Source organism: Poecilia reticulata, chromosome 10, assembly GCF_904066995.2.
Source record: "Poecilia reticulata chromosome 10, P_reticulata-male-v2, whole genome shotgun sequence".
Taxonomy (NCBI): Eukaryota; Metazoa; Chordata; class Actinopteri; order Cyprinodontiformes; family Poeciliidae; genus Poecilia; species Poecilia reticulata.
Window position 1 is genome coordinate 31,140,040 of NC_088839.1, and position 17,801 is coordinate 31,157,840.

General features: G+C 38.4%; 1 protein-coding gene across 1 annotated transcript in view; it reads right to left on the reverse strand.

Annotated features, from left to right (window-relative positions):
- Nucleotides 1–10,881, reverse strand: part of glrbb (glycine receptor, beta b) — a 41,670-nt gene extending 30,789 nt beyond the window's left edge. The window contains exons 1-3 of the mRNA XM_008421063.3: nt 10,485–10,881; nt 6,209–6,347; nt 3,287–3,393 (exon numbers count right to left, since the gene is read on the reverse strand). Coding sequence (XP_008419285.1) covers nt 3,287–3,393; nt 6,209–6,330 — 229 coding nt within the window. The 5' untranslated portion in view covers nt 6,331–6,347; nt 10,485–10,881. The remainder of the gene's footprint in view (nt 1–3,286; nt 3,394–6,208; nt 6,348–10,484) is intronic.
- Between the last annotated feature and the right edge of the window lie 6,920 nt (nt 10,882–17,801).

Consider the following 17,801-nt stretch of genomic DNA (forward strand, 5'->3'; position numbering starts at 1 on the left):
AATTTTTCTACACTTTAACCCCTGCATGGTCTCCCGTTTTGTTATGACCTTGAGCCAGTCGTAACAGTCCTCTTAAGATTGTGGTTATCCATGTATTGAGCACCTTTTCCTGTCTTACTTTTTGCTTCCACACAATTTTCCATTAATATCCTTGAATAAAGTGCTCTGTGAGCTTCTTCAGTTAACAACCTTAGCTTCTTTTCTGAAGGTATCAGTTATGTTCTGTTGGACAACTGTGAGGTCAGATGTGTCCCCCGAATGTTTTATTGGTTCTATGAACTATTACAGCTCTCTAAGGCACTAAGCTTAAGTGAATTGGCAGAAATAAATGTTTCAAATATAACTCTCAGATTTTAATTTGAATTCCTGAGTCAAACAAAAAAAACTGATCAAGAATACTCTAATTTATTGACATGCACTTTCTTTAATGCTGTTATAATGCTGAGAAATAAATCCCTTTTTTTGATTATACACCTAAAAGTATTGCTTCATATTTTTAGGTAGTTTCCTGTCTGATAAGGTGGAAGACAAAACAATAAAAAACAAATAAAAATCTATTTGCATGAGCCACCCATCCGTTTGTGACACTAAACCTGCGAATGTTTGGGCTGGCATCTCGCTCTGCTTTACCGTTTTGCATAAACTAATAAAACTTCTCATAAACGCTGACTCCTCACCCAGCTTTGAAAAAATAATTTCTTTTGAGGTGTTCACTGGATGCGTCACAGAACAAACTTTTCCCTAAACTGAATGCACATAAAGCGGAGGCGGCGCAGGGCTCATATCTACCTTGCATTTATTAAACAAATCGAGCTAATTAATATCCCATAAAACACATTTTGTGTTTCCTCACATATTCTCCATAGGGTATGTAAAAGCAGCTCGCCATTTTAAAGCCGCTGACAAAGCAATGCCCAATGTGCAGCTTAGATATTAATGTGGGAGATTAAGACATGGCTGTTAATGGACAGGGAGCTTTCAGCTCTGAAATCAAGAGCAGATGTCTGGCTGCTGGACTAGTTAGAGGCGTTCAGGGAGGGAGACCGTCTGCTCCCTCATATCCAAAACAGCCTCAGATTCAGCTCTGCCAAATGCCAGAGAATGGAAACTATTTGCAATCCACCTGAAGAACGACAAAACCATCAGTCAGATAGACAAAACAGTCAATAGTCACTCCTGTCTTGTTCTTATAGCCGTGTCTGGGAGGGTGAAGCAGGGTGAAGCAGGGTGAAGCAGGGTAAAGCGTCTCTGTGATATGAACAGTAGAATATAAACACGGGAGACAGCTGCTTCCTGTTGAGAAAGAACTGAAACTAAAACTGGCACACATTAGGATTAAAGGGTTCACTTTAGCTCCAATTCCCACACAGATCATCTATTTAGAAACAGAATACTTATGTTTTCTAATTGTAACTTTGAGGTCTTCAACTCTCAATATAAATGTAAACTAATCAAGCACAGCATTATGACCAGTGACAGATTAAGTGAAAAAAAATGTGTTTAACACCTATTGGCAGAGGTGGTTGGTAACTAGTTGCATTACTACTCCCATCTAGGAGTAGTTTCACTGTGCTTCTTATTCTTGAGACAAAAAAATAAAGTTATGAGGAAATCTGGTATTTCAAAGAATAAAACATAAAAAAAAAATAACTAAAATTATTGCCAAAGGCAGGAAAGTTAGAAGTAGAATAAATTGGCAGGCATAAGGATCTGAGTGAATTTGGAAATGGCCAAATCCTGATGATCGGGTGAGATCTGAAACTGCAGCTCTGGTGAGGTGCCTGATCTGTGTTCATCAGTTTCTATCAAAAGTGATTCAAGACTGAAACACTGGGGAGCTAGAAACAGCATCAGACACAAACGAGGCTTGATATCTGGAGCGAAGGACGACAAATCTGATTCTGACCCAGATGAGCTACTGAAGCTCAAACTGCTGAGCATTTAAAGGATTATTATAGTAAAATGGGATATTTTACTATAATAGTAAAATAATAGTAAATAGTAAATAGTATAATAGTAAAATGGGATATTCCCCGGGGCCTCCGGGGAGGCCCCAGGGAAGACTCAGGACACGCTGGAGGGACTATGTCTCTCTGCTGGCCTGGGAACGCCTTGGGGTTCCCCCGGAGGAGCTGGAAGTAGTGGCTGGGGAGAGGGAAGTCTGGGCCTCCCTTCTGAAGCTCCAGCCCCCGCGGCCCGACCCCGGATAAGCGGAAGAAAATGGATGGATGAATGGACGGATTATGTAAAACCAGAAAGAGTAGGAGATTTTTAAAGACAGAGGCCCAGTTTCAAGATGTCAATTTACAAAGTCAAATTTCTTTTGAGTCATGTTTCATATATACACCTGTTACACTGAGAGGAGCGGTGTGGAAGGAAAACTCAGCAAAGTTGGCTGTAGCATAAACAAAGGTGGTTTATTAGGCCTCCTTCAGCACAGCATAGTTCACAGACGAGACAAAATGGCATCTTTTCCATCAGTTTCCTAGCTTTCCATCTCTCTGCTTCAGTCTCTCAGCTTTCAGTTTCTCAAGGCTCAGCCAGCAGTCTCTTTATATACTGTTGTCCCCGCCTTCTCAATTAACTGCCCAGCCAATCAAACTCCAGCAAACATGGCTCCTTCTATATAAGAGCTGGGTTTGAGGCAGGCCTCCTTCTTAGTAGGTTCCAAGATGGCTGCTAATAGGACACACCCAAAAGGTAACAAACATTTCACAGACAAAAGGATCACATACACACATTCTAGAACTTAAACTTTACAGAAAATCTTATTGCCTCTTAGCAACGCCATTTTTATAACAACTGAAAGAAACTACTTAATTGTGCTATAAAATGGCACTATGTACCTGGAAATACAAAAACCCACCCATTCAATGTTGTTTTTTGACAGAAGGATCTCAGAATACCTAGTACCTCTCAGCAGGCCAGTTTGGTTGTTCACCACCAAAAGCACCAACAGAAGAAAGTGACTTGGTATAATGCATCACAATTTAAGCAACAGTTATCAAGCAATGTTTTAAGGATCACAAACACAAGTTGAGGTTCTGAATTTGCTCTTAAACTCCCCAGAACGCAATCCAATTGAGCATTTCTGGTATGTGTTGGACATTGTACATTTGCAAAACAGAAACATAACTTTCTCTGTTCCTTTACATTTTTAAGATGCTTCCAACAGAACTATATACAAACAAACTGAATGTGCATATTTGTAATTAGCATACCAGGAACTCAGTTAAATTGCAAATGAAATCCAAAGCAGGCTGGTTATAGATGTGACAGGACTTGCCTTTGAAGTTGGGTCTTATTCTGGGATCGTAGCTGATCAGTAACCTGTTCAAGATGTTACTGGTTGAGTTTGCAGGGACTCGAGCCAGATCCTCAGACGACAGCTGTCTGCAAACAAAGAAGGCGGAGAGGGAAGTTTAGCAGGTCAAATTCCTGGCAGATGAACAACACAAATGGACAGCGCGCCCACTTCTAGCCCCTTTGTGTACTTTTTGATTAAACTACATGCCGAGAGAGGAACCACTTTGGGATTAAATTGGCTTTTAAAATTTGGACCACCCAACAAATGTTAGAGTGAAGCAATGTTTAAAAATGGGATCTGCTGTTATTCTGAGTTGTTCCCAGACCCTGACATAGCCTTGGATTGATGGATGGTGTTTTGTGATCATCTGGGACAAATAGGAGTAATCAGGGCTTTTACAATAAATACTCAATAAAATGGTAATCTTGCCACCAAATCAGTCCTCCCACTGCTTTGATACACGTAACATTCCTAACATCAATTTTCACTTATTTTAAAGATCATAATGCCATACTTTTTTTTCTATTTCTATCCTAACCAACTTGAGAATTTTCTTTTCAACCACCTTAAACCAAAAGTAGTAAAAACAAAGAGTCTCCTAAATGTGAGCACTCTAGCAAGGCAGGGGATTTCATTGACATCCAGCCAAATATATTCTGTTTCTACATCTTAAATATTACAGAACTAAGTGACAAAAACAAAGACTGAGCAGGATCTGGCAGGGGAGACAGGAGAAAAGCCTCTTCATGGGTGGCAAAGAATTTACCCCTCTCCAAAGCACTTTACATATCAAGAAGTAAACTTTATGCTCTGAGGATGATTCAAAGTCTTTCACAGGAATGATCTACAGTGTGTATGTTATGCTGTTTCCTTGATCAAAGTGAAACACACAATTCCCACCCACAAAACCTCCCTTTCTCCCCTTTCTGCTTTAACCAGCTCTTCTGACAGCCTCAAGCACCAGAGCTTAGCTAGAACCAAGTGGTTTTCTTGATCCACAGTGGCATCCACAGTATTAAACACAAAATATGTCACGCAGCTTGCACATGCCAGCGCATGAACCACATCAAACAGTTTACTCCTCATTTCAGGAAGCCTCAGTGTGGATCCAATTGTTACCTTTTAAGGGAACGGACAGAGCAGTTTCTCTGTGAAAAGAAAAATGAATATGCCAAAGGAGTAAGAGATTTTGTTCAGACACTATTCATCATGTCTGTAATTTATCAATAAGATTTAAATCAGATTTCTTTGAGTTTGGATTTTGAATGCACATTTCTTAGATTTCAAGAAAGCCTGTTTCTTTCTTTGGAATGCAGATGAATAATGAATAAAGCTTCAAAATAGTCTGATATGCTGATAAAATGAAACCAGTAGAATTTATCAAACCCATCCATCTATCCAAGTCTATGTCTGCTTGTCTGTACAGAGTCGGAGGGGGGGGGACACCGGTGACTTTCTCCAGCAGTTAAAGGGTTACAGGGTGGGTACACCCTGAACAGGTCGCCAGGGCAACACAGGCAAACAACCATGCCCGCACAACCTCACTCCTAAAGGCAATTCAGAGAGACCAATCAACCTAAAAGTCATGTTTTTGAACTGTGGGGGGAATCCAAAGCATTCAGAGAGAACCGATGCATTAATGGGCAGAACATGCAAACTGCATGCAGAAAAACCTCAGGCCAGGTTCAAACCTGGGGCCAATTTCAGTACAACTCCATCCATCCATTCATCCATTTTCTGAACACCCTTATCCCTTAGTGGGGTCGAGAGGGTTGCTGGTGCCTATCTCCAGCCAACGTTCCGGGCGAGAGGCGGGGTACACCCTGGACAGGTCGCCAATCTGTCACAGGGCAACACAGAGACACACAGGACACACAACCATGCACACACACACTCACACCTAGGGGCAATTTGGAGAGGCCAATTAACCTGACAGTCATGTTTTTGGACTGTGGGAGGAAACCGGAGTACCTGGAGAAAGCCCACGCATGCACAGGGAGAACATGGAGACTCCATGCAGAAAGACCGGGGCCGGGAATCGAACCCAGAACCTTCTTGCTGCAAGGCAACAGCTCTACCAACTGCACCACTGTGCAGCCTCAGTACAACTCAATCAATAAAAACTAAAGCACGGTGTGTTTGGGATAGACTTGGGGTAAACTGAGTCATGGGAATTCTAACTGTTTGGACAAACCAATGATGTAAAGATGAGTTTTTATTTGCTTTAATTTGAACACTTAAACTGTTGCATTTTCTACATTTGATCCCCATTGTGATGATTGACAGATATTCTCAACGTTTAATAAATGAAGCATATCTAAAATCACGATTCTTTTATCTAATCTATATTAAAAATAAATTATAAACAACATATAATTGCTATATTGCCTCTTAAATTACTTTTTAACATTTTCAGTAGACTGTTTAATAACAACAGATAAAAGATTTAGAACTGTTACTTCTTCTCAATCAAGAATTTTATGAAAGATTATTTACTGTGTTCTGCTGAACTGCAGTATAATTATATTTAATTGGAATATACTGAATTAGAATGAGCTTTCTAGATAATATTGGTGTAAAAAAGGATTTACATTTTAAGTCAGAAGTTTATATGCACTCATCATCGGCATAAGTGGCATGATAATGAGCAATTTTCCCATGGTTGACCAATTTTACACTTTTTTCACATGACTATAAATAAAGGCTCACACACACACACACACACACACACACACACACACACACACACACACACACACACACACACACACGCACACACACATACACCCCCAATAATATTTGTGTTTCTAACCCAGTGATAAACACCCTTGTTTCCGTCACTGTGTATGGAGGATGTTACCCTGCACACTATAATAGATGTGGCGTTTATCTTGTACTTACGATGGACAGTAAACCTGCTTCCCTTTCTTTTTTCCCTTCTTAGTTCCTTTCTCCTTAGCAGATCCTCCCTCTAGACAAAGAGAGAGGACTAAGAGGAAGATGGCGAGCTTCTTCATCGCCATTCTGGTTTGAGTGTGGCCTGTGGAGGATAAAGCAATTTAAGTACAGAGAAGACACAGATTAAAAATTGTTCAGGCAGGAATATGACTTATTATATATATTATAATGTTATTTTCACGTTAGGTTAGGAGTTACTTGTCCTAACTGGATGTATTTTCCTTGTTTCCTTTGCTTTTATTTCTTTGAATGAATGAATTCATTGTTATTTCAAACATCGATGAAATTTAAATGATGCATAGATTTTATCTTTTCAGATCGCACACATTCATATCTGACTAGCATAAGTAAGAAAAACTGCAGCAAGAAGAAAATATATTGCATTAAACTTCTTTGAAATTTGCTTTGATTTATACTTGTTGTAGTGAGATAAAGCTCACTTTACGCTAAATAGATGGTGTGTAGGCAGGATCTTATGATGGGCAGAAATGCTCTCCTGCATGCACGGTGCATTTTTCCTTTACAGAAGCCATTAATCAGAGAACAACCATGGTACCTGTATGATTCATGCCCTGTATTAGAAAACCGTGCCCTTTTATTGCATAGCGACACTGGAGACAAACAGTAAAGCCAGCAGACTCGCCTCCAACCCCAAACACACACTCTGCCAGCCAGCCTGTATATTAACTGAGGCAGTTTAGTGTCTAGACAGAGACATACTCTTTCCTCCTCAATGCCTTGGCTATTTAGCTCCCTGTCTGCTCCTGGCCTGCACATGGATTATTAGTTTATGTTGGAGAAATGTTTTTCTTAAATCTATTGAGTTTCTTTGCTCTAAATGCAAACATTTCCTGTTGACCATATGAAGTAAACAACACTTTATCAGGCAGATAAAATACAACAATGAAACTTTCTAGCCAACTACATTATGTTTGACTTGACGAAAAGATTCACCTCCACATATCAACAAAAAAACAAATGTAAAGTCAGGTAAATGATGCTAAGTTTATAAAGGTTTATAACATTGATTAAATACAAACATCAAACATTTATTGTAAGATCTTAAAATCAACACAATCTTTAATAAGAGCTAATCCAAAATTAGGGGGGATTAACGAAGTTCAATAGGACTTTAAACTCTTAATTATATTGGGTGTGTTAGTCACTGTAATGATTAATCTGGTGTTGATTTTTGTGTTGTTCATATTTGTACACATTTTTTAAATCAGTTAGTGACGTATGAGCGTCACGAGCTGGGAATGGGGCACAGTACAGTAAAGTCCGTGTCTCCATGCAAAGACACGCATTCACACCCGACATGACTTACTTTTTGGTTTCACCACAAACTGACGCGGTTCGTGTTCCTGCCTCAGGTGTCATATCCATCCTGGCTAGTTTGTAATTTTCATTGTCAAACATTTTCCCGATTCAGAACGAAGCTCCGAGAGGGAGTCACGTGATGACATCATGATGACGTTTTAATTTAGCATTTTTTATTAAATTGAGTATGGTGTTTTTAGTCATGTTTTTTTTTCAGTGTTATGATTATTTTATTTGTTTAGTATACTTTGATTATCGTTTACTTGAATTATAGGTTTTTTTTGTCTTCTTGTGGGCGGAGCCTGTGACCTTTCACATGTGACGTCACTCTCTCCAGAACTCCACCCACTTGTCAAAACAACATGCGCTCTTGTAAAGCCTGTCAAAATACGGACAACTGTTAGCCCATTAGTATCGCTTTCACTTGATTTCACCTTTTAAAAAATTGTCACAGGATGCTGTGCGGTCAGCTGCATAAACAGACAAGGCTGAAAACCAATCTTATTATTTTATTGTGTAACTTTTAATGAAGAAATATGGTAGCGGTGGATTGAGGGCTGCCAATCAGAGGGACTGGCAGCCTTCGGTGTAATTGTGGATTTGCTGCTAACACTTTTCATAAAGTAAGAAGGTTGAGGTTTATAAACTTTATAAGTAAGCGTGATTAGAAAGATATAAAATATTGCATTACGGAAAAGGTACGTGTCTAACCATTTGTAATCATGTAGAAAATGCCCCGCCATTATGTTGCTAACTCGTTAGCATCTAGTCTTTGTACGTTTTTGAGACTTTTCCGGTGTAAGCGGAAATGCCATTTATGACATAATGATAAACATGAAGTGGTGTGAATTATGGAAAAGTCGGCAATTTGATCAACACATCAGGAGGGAGAAAATATGGGTCGGTTTTTAAGCTAACAATTTCAAACGTTTGTAAATACCGCTGTCTGTGAGTCCCGACAAGTGTGTTATGCTCAATGACAAATTAGTTTGACTTGAACTACTAGAAGCTATTAATTAAACTGGCAAAAACAACTTGGTAAAACACACAGTTTTAGTGGATTGCTATTTTCCATTCTTTTGTTGTCATAGGCCTGTTCCAGTTTTTAATAAATATGAGGAGACGAAGAAAGTGGAAGCTCTCCAGCCAATCACAGGGAAAACTCGTTAGAATAACCGTTAGACTGTCTAACGGTTATTGTTTCTACCTACTTATCCATATAAATTCAGCACTCGTTCAGTAGCCAGCGGGTTAGTGACATGCTGGCCAAGTCACTAATCCGTCAGAGTAACACAATTGTAGTGACCATTTGTCTCTAAACTTAAATTCAAAAATCAAAAAACTCAAAACTCGAAGGTGATCTAAAGAAAAGGTGAATCAAACTGAAATAGTCACCTGATGCACCGTGGATTCTGGTTTACGCAGCAAAAAAGGATCAAAAGTCAAAATATAGTTCTTTGGTTTTATTCTTTTTAGATCAGGCAAAAGGTTACAGGCTTCTGCTCCTATTCCTGCACCTGCTCTCTGACTGACAATAAAAACCGATATGACTTATTGTCTGATTCTGTAGGCTGGTAAAAAACCTTATGACCACCCACGTGCATAATATGCTACCTAAGACCCACCTATTTATACCGTGAAATACCCACATCCCAACCTGAAATTAATTAACTAATTAAGTGAATTCCTAATCAAACAACTTATTCTAAACAGCAAATTAAACAAAACATTCTAATGATAAATCAACTAGGAAATAAACAATAAGAATAAAACAATTTAAATTCTAAGATTTAACCAAAAGAAAAAAGGGGAAAATGGCTCCTACAACAATGATACACATAAGGACAATTTAGGATCTCCAGTTAACCTGACATTAATGTTTTGGCTGGTCTGATGAAGGCAGAGAACCAATGAGAAGGGATGAGAACATCATGACCACCCCAAACATGAAGACCCCAAGCTGGGACAGTGCTAAAAAGGGCAGCTCTGTATTTTTACGTTCAACATGGACATATGAATACATCCCAACAGAAACATGACTTGATTTAAAAGACTTTACTCAACCATGGCCATGCAGCAGACTTAGGCTTAACCAGCTCTGTTGTACTACTAGCAACTTTAAACATACAGAGGTTGTGTCACACAGTGACTCACATTGCTTGGCCAATGGCGCAACTGTCATGTCCAACTCATGTTCAGGTCCAGATATCCACAGTCTTAAAACATAAATGCAATTAACCCTTTTTCTGCCAAGGCTAAATGTTGATATAAGTCTGAGAGCTTTGGTCTCTTTTTCCAGTTGAACTTGACTTTTCAACATTTGGTTACAGATTATTGCACATAATAAGACATTTTCAACATTTTAAAATAAGAAAAATACAAAATTGCTTTTTAATTGTTAATTTTTGAATTGTTCATGAAATTTCGATTTGGTATCTGAAACATGAACCTGTAAATGTTCAAAATAATTTACCAGTGATTTATTATTTTTTTTTGCGTCTAAAATCAAATAAATATCTTTCATAACACTTGAAATGACAAAATCCTCGTTTGGAACATTCCAATGCACAAAAGTCTTTGTGACCAAAGGCCTGTCTTCTGCTCATATCCACATGCAACAAAGGTTAAAAAACAAAAAACACGCAACCCGGAGCTCTCCCAACCTGTAGCTGCTCATCGCCTCCAGCCCTTTTCTAACAAGAGAAAAGTAGGAGGCTGACGCTCTGAGCATCAGGGGGGACACGGACACGAGTGGGAACTAAACAGCAAACAGCGACCACCATGACGGGGGTCGCAGGAAGGAGAAGCCAATGCATGTGAAGGCGATGGTGTGATGTCACGTCATGCTATGAGCATATAAAAAACATGTTAATCACTGAACATGCACAGCTCCACGTACCGTTTCGGTTTTCCTGTTGTCAAAGATAAATCCAGAACAGCTGACTGTTAAAAAAATAAAACCCTATCAGAGCCTTGCAGACCAGTCGCTGTTTCTCTTTCCCATCCTGTTCTCCGCTCACCTCCGAGAAGCAAATTGTTGAGCGGATATTTTCAGGGAAGAAAAGTTACATCTCGGCAATTTGCCAATTTCTGTGTTTTATTTCCCCCGTCCCTGCTTGTTGTTATTTTGGAATCAGAGTCTATATGGCTGCTGCCCTTTCGCCTCAGCTCGGGATGCCCAAGATGGAGGCTTGCGTGTACCTGTCATGCAACATGCGCAGTAGCGGCAGCGTGGAGCTGGAGCGCATCACTGCCATCAGCACCACGGACAGCCGCTTCCCCGCCTCCTGGTCGGCGGCAGCGGCTGCGTGACGCCTGCTGAGCGAGATGCTGTCACACACGTGATGCTTCACTATCTGTAGCAGCTTCTGTGAGAAATCCACGGACGTGATCAGACCCACGGAATGAACATGTCTCCGAGAACATGGATTCAACCCTATTCCAGTTAGCAGATCGGATCCCATAAGGCAGACAAACCATTCATGTCAAATTATTTATAGGATTAAAATGAGACAATAAATGAATTCAGTTACAGAAAATGTATGACCTAATATCGTCAGATAGATGAAAGTGTACAAAATTAAATCACGCTGTATTGCAATAGTATTCATACCCTTCGAACCCCACCACACACTTTACTGTATTTTATTGGGATTTTACGTGATAGACTATCACAGAGTAGTGAATAATTGTGAAATAGGGAAAATAAAATAAATGTCTCTCACATGTTTCCACAATTATATATATATATATATATATATTGAAAACATTTTATTTCAGCTGATACCCCGAAATAAAATCAAATTGTGAATTTGGTGGGGGTGAATCTGTCTGCAGGGCAAACATTAGTTGCCCGTTTTAGCAACCTGGCCTTTACGGAAGAGGGATTAAATTAAGTACTTTCTTCCTTTTCGTACAGTACTCTGATAAAAAGAAACTAAAACAGGTTTATTTTTCTACATGTAAAACGCTGTCTGATGCGATACAGAAGTCCTCTGTTTGAGTCCTTAGTCTGTCCATTAAGTTAGAGGAGAGTAGGATGTTATTTTGGTAGAGGGATATAATTGCTCTCCAAGTAACTACACTGTAAAGAACAGATGCATTGACGACTTTCTCTCCTTTATTTTTTTAAGGTAGAGTTTTTGGCAAGAGATCAAATAATCTAAAAATAAAAAGCATTCACCTAACATTTTTCATACTATTGATTTTTACATTGTCAGTAAAAAGATTGCGTATAAAGTCATTTCATGGATCATATACTGCACAGCGCTTTTATGCGATATAAAATGAATATTTGTTCAAACTGAAGAGCATTCTGTGCTGAGCAGAGTTTTATATCTGTGGAAACATCAAAAGAAATCTCAGCTCACTGAAACTGCTGGGGAAAAAAATAGAAAAACATCTTTAGATCATTGTCATCATATTCCTCCACATGTGTGGGGGTGCTGGTATTTATTATTTATCAGTGTGAACTTGAAAAAGTATATACAAGATATATTTTGAAGGGTATTATTATTCATTTTTATATGACTGAAGTTAAGCAACTGAACTGAATGTAGAAATAAACTTTAGTTTTATTATCATTTTTATGGTGAAATAGAGGAACAGAAGAATTCTGGTGCTTGATTCTTTAACTAAATATATTTTACAATTATACTACATCACATTAAGAACATATCAAAGAAATAATTGAATCCAAGTTTTAAAGTTGGTAGATTGAAGAAGAGCTGAGGACCCAAATGCAGAACAAGCAGGAAGCTGGGGGCAACGTCGTGTGGACAGGGTTTGCTACTTATAACATCAATCTTTCAAAAGTTTGTTTTGTGGATGATCTGCCCACAGTGTGACTCTAAAATATTTTCACAAACATGAATTTATTTTCCAACGCCATGCCACTGAATTTAAATCACATGCACCATTTATAAACGTTATTTGACCCACAACCAAGAAAAAGTTTTATATTAAAGTGTTGGATGAAGTGAAGAAATCTGAGTCAGTCTTCATGAATAAAACTTATTTGATGGAGATTAATTATCATTTTCTGAAAGATTTTCATCTGTTTCAAATCCTTTTAAACCCTTTAAACCCTAACACAAAAAATTATCTGGATATTATTTACTGCCATAACTTTTCTACCCAGAAATTGTGTTTTATTACCCAGAAGGTTTTGTATTATTTTTCAATTATGAAAAGAAACATACAAGTCTGACCTTTTGTCTCATCAGTGAAAATTAAACATTTTGGGAAACAAAACAGAAATATTTTAACCCACAATTTTAATTCACAGTGATTCTGGTCCCACATCTTCTGGCTTTATTTACATAGACAAGTTAATCAAATCCACATGCATACAGATAAATAATCTATGACCCAAGCCATGGTTCTGTTACACTAAAGATACAATTAGTTGAACTCAAAGACTCTTTTGTGTTGGTTAAAAAAGAAAAATCTGGCTCTTAAAGCTGGGTGTGCTGCACAACAGGGTGAAGATCCAGGAATGTGTCAGGCTGGATTCATGCAGTCTGATGCGATCTAATAATATCTGGCATGTAAATCCCCCCTGTGCTACTACTTCACTTCTGGAGACACACTGGTGTCATCAGATGCATGTCTAATTGGCTATGAACTTCTTGGTACTGTGTCTGTTTTTATTTTAGAAGTGAGGTGTGGATCTTTGACTAAGCCCAGAGAGGCTTAGTGGACAAAACTTTAACATTTATCACAGGAGTTGGAAGATAAAGAAGCTCATCTTACAGGAGAAATTACATCAAAAAGCAGAGAGTCTGATGGAGTCTGTAAAACAATTTTAAATTGGTTATTGTTTATAATTTGCTTACAGCTTGTCTTGATGTGAAAATGAATGTGTTTCATAATAATAGTGTATAAGAAACCTTGTTGTACAGTTATTGGTACCCTGGATTAATACTTTGCACAACGGTCTAATCACATCCTCAGGGCTGAGTTTAGGCTGTTTGTTGTTTCTCTCATCCTTCTCTCCAGGGTGTGACCGCAGGTGCAAGCGCCGCAGCTGCAGCTCATTAAGGTTCATCAGCAGGTGCTTAAAGAGGAGTTGGCTCCCTAAACCAGCTGCCAGATTGTTTTGCTCACCAGAGTTGTAATTGGGCCTCTAATATTTTGGTTCCAGAATCCCTGCAGCCCTGACTTGAGCCTTTCTTGTCTCCACTGACAGAAACTGTATTCCACTGTTTATGTATGAGTTCAGGACTCTAACAAGCTGCTTGCTAAGTCCTGGCATCTGTGTGAAGATCTCCTACCTTAATCTCTCCCCATTTTCGCCATCCCCCACACAGCTGCTCCCATGGTTCCTCACCTGTTCCACCGCTCCACTCACCTGCCTTATCATTACTCGTCAGAGGAAACAAACCATCACAGGTCCATCAATAATCAAACACCTGCCAACCTCAGGTCTATGGGTAGACTCGCCTCCTTCTGGAACTTCTGCCATTCCTCATAATTGAGCCTTGCTCATTATTATTATTATTATTATTATAATGTCCAAACCTCCAATTGATCACTTACTGCTTCTCCCATAGGCCTTTTCCTCCAAGAAAACTCTAATCCTTGAGTTGGTTTGGTTCACGTACCTTCAAACTTCAGTGCCTTGCTAAGAGCCAACGCCTGTTTCCACCACTTTGGGGAACCAAGAATATGTCAACAGTGGATGTTGCACAATGCAGTAGGAGAAGGTATTAACAAGATGGCGGATCTGTGCTTGTTGTTTTTACGCATCTTTCTCTTGATTAGCAATCCACAAGCCTTTCAACTCACTCTTACTGCACATGATAAAAAGACCGATGTCATAAAACAGAGGCAAGACGCGACACTCATTTAAAAATGCATTTGGGGACCAGAACAGGCTCCAGATCACATTGTTGGGGAGGGCTTACTAGTGTCCTGCTGGAACTCTGTCCCAAGAACCCATCTGTCATCATCACTACATATTGATAAATCATTTTGCATTAACCTCTTTTGCTGTCTATAATTCCTCCCTGTACCAGAGTCTGGCCCAAAAGGATGACACCTTTTGCTGACAGGACAGCATTTAATCTTCTCCAGCAGCATCTTGCATTTCTGAAGCATACAGAGAGCTGGATCTGTGATCATTGCTCTTTGCACAATATTTCTATGTTGCAGCGTTCTGGGGTCTCTTCTATGATTTTCTGAAAATCTGTCAAATTTTCCTCAACTCTTCTAGAAATTCAAAAAATTGATGCAATTCTTCCAACAAGGTCCAGACGGTCTTTGGAGGAAAATCAGGCTCACATTAGTTAACTGTGGGGATTAAGTGCCTTTACATTTACTAATCCTTTGATTCAAACCCACTCAGTTTGTTGTGAAGGTTGAAATTCTGATCAACTTAAAGCAGGAAAGAGAAGATTGTCCTGAACCATCGGCACTGGCAGTGAGACCTTTGCTTACCAAGCTGACATCGGTACCCTGGTGATGATGATGATGATGATGATGATGATGATGATGATGGGGTCATCTAATGTTTTTACCCTTGAATTTCTGCCTCAAATGAAAAATCTAAAGGTGCCATTTGAACCCTCCAGTTACAGTTTGAGGTAGAAATTTTGAAATTGAATATATTTCTGAGTGCATTAAAAATGGGTTATAGTTGTCCATTTTCCCAGAAGGTTTCATGTAAGTAACCCCAAACTCGTAGCATATATGCTCAAATAATGCTTAGCTAATTATGATCTTGTTAAAAAAAACACACAAATATAAGCACATCTTCCAATATAACTTCCAGTCTGTTTTGTACAGGCATCCTGATTATAAGATTTCTCATTTGCAGAGTGCAGGTCGTCAGAATAATTAAATTTGGCAGAGCGGTGCATCTGACCTTTCAAACATTAAATAAGCAGATTGTTTTAATGGACGCTGGGTCTTCCCCATCAGCTTATGTTTCATAAGTACAACGCTAACTAAAATGACATTAGGGGCACCGAGCCAGAAATCTGAGTCTGGAGGTTACTTTGTGGGGACAAGTTTTTACTTTGTAGAAAAATTGAGAATAGAAAATAAGAATGACAGTCCTAAAATCTAACAGGTGTAAATAGTGACTTCATGTTTACATCAACATTCAGCCAAGAATGATTTGGTACCATTTTATTTATTTTCTCACTTCAGTTTGAATTCTTTTTAACTGTCTTGTGAATATTAATAACATCAATATATATGGATAAGGCTTTAGGTGAACTGTATTACTGACAGAGGTGAAATGCATAATAAGCTGGATAAAAAAAATTTAAAGACAAAAATGAATAGTTTAACTTCTCAAAATGTAATTACTCTAAAAGTGGAATTAAATAAAGGCTTGAAGTGTATGAAATTAGTCTTATTTTAAAACGATGTTTCCAGATGTCAGGATCTTGGGTTGTTGGTAAGTATAAGTCTGTGATTTCATTTCATGTTTTGACCTCCTGGAAATCCATGAATCAGAACATCAAGCAAAGAACAGCAAAAGATGTGGGTCAGAAGAGACTGTTCACTTTGCCAGAACCACTGAGTGACTTTGAGCTCTTTGGATGTCTGGAGGCAAAACTTGTAAATCAGTGCAGAAATTTCACACAGAAATTAGATGAAAATAACAAAAAACATCTGATCCAAATGAAAATATTTATCGAAACCAACTCTGGCGAGTTATTCTAAAGAAGACAGGGGAAAAGTAAGCAATATATTCATAATTTGAAAGAGATTTGATCCATTCAGTGGTAAAGTGAATGGATGTTTTGTACATCAATTGGATTAGCAAATCCCTTCAATCCCATCTCAGACAAGCTCAGATGTTCTGCCAATGTTATGACTCAAATCCATCTGAACCCGTAGAAATATGTAGAACCATCTAATTCCTCATTGTGCTGTTTAAATGACATTAGTGACTTAAATTTCTGAAACTAAGTGATGGAAAAATAAAAGATCTAACATCAGCTAATGTTCTTACAGTGCTGATCTTTGACCTTTTGACACCTTCAGAAAATCATTTGGTGTAATCCTTCATAATCTTTAGAAAAAACAACACAAGCAGTCATCACAGTTCTTCTTTCAAGTTTAGGTCTTTCGTGAAGGTCGACACCTCTTTTGTTCCCAGAGTTTGAGTGGTATAAGCTTTCATCTTCAGACTTGATTATTGCAGCAGTACAGATTATTTTCGTAGGAGCCAGTCCTCGCTCTCTCATCTGCAGCTGGTTAAAACTGTTGCCTAACGACTTCTGACAGCCACACGTAAATGTGATCGTATCGCTCCTGTTTTACTTTCCCTGCACTAGCTTCCTGTCTATTTTAGAATTGATTCAAAGTTCTTGTCTTACAGGCATGAAATGGACTGGCACTTCAAATCAGAAACCCTCTGTCACATATTTAAATCCCACTTAAAGGCTTGTTTCTATTCTTTAGCTTTCAAACTTGAGTGAGTTTTTTGTCTGAATTTGTGCTTGTATTTCTTTAATAGTGTTGTTTTACAGTTTTATTAGTACCTGTTCATGCTGGATTGTTTTATCTATTAGTAGAGCATATTGGCCAGCTCTAGTTTTCAAATGCAAGCAGATTAATTTGAGTTGATTTTTATTTGACTGTAAGAGCCTCTACATGTAAACACTAAAAAAAATAACTAACTGGTTATTAATCCAATTGACTTAAAGTCTTAATTTGCCTCTTTAATAAAAATGAGACAAAACAATTCAAAAAGTCGAAAATAACTGGCATAATCTGAATTTGTACTTGAAGAAGTTCATATACTGCTAGGGCCAGTGCTTGTTTGTAGCCCCAAGGGGCACCACCAGGGGGCTCTGGTTTCAAAGCCAAGTGCAGCTTGGGGCAATTGATACCAAAGTGGGCATGTTTTCTAAGGTTCATTCATAAGCAAGAGCTCATCAGAGATTCACTGTTATAATAATTAGGCTACATGACCAACTAGTAACACTCAGAAAGTGTTATCTGCCCCTCTTTATTGACTTTTATGATGTAAGGATGGAAATTAAACTTTTATCTGAACAAAATCTAGAGATGTTAGTAATCTCAAAAGTCTTGCCCCTCTGAGCATAACAGTTTTGAAATAAACACTAACTGCTTTAGCAATTATTTTACTCTTCTTGGAACTAAACTTCCATTTTCTGCAGTATTTTATCTAGTCGTTAGTAAGAAATTATTGGAAGAGGGAAAGTGTTTGTTTGACCAATTAATATCTAAAGTA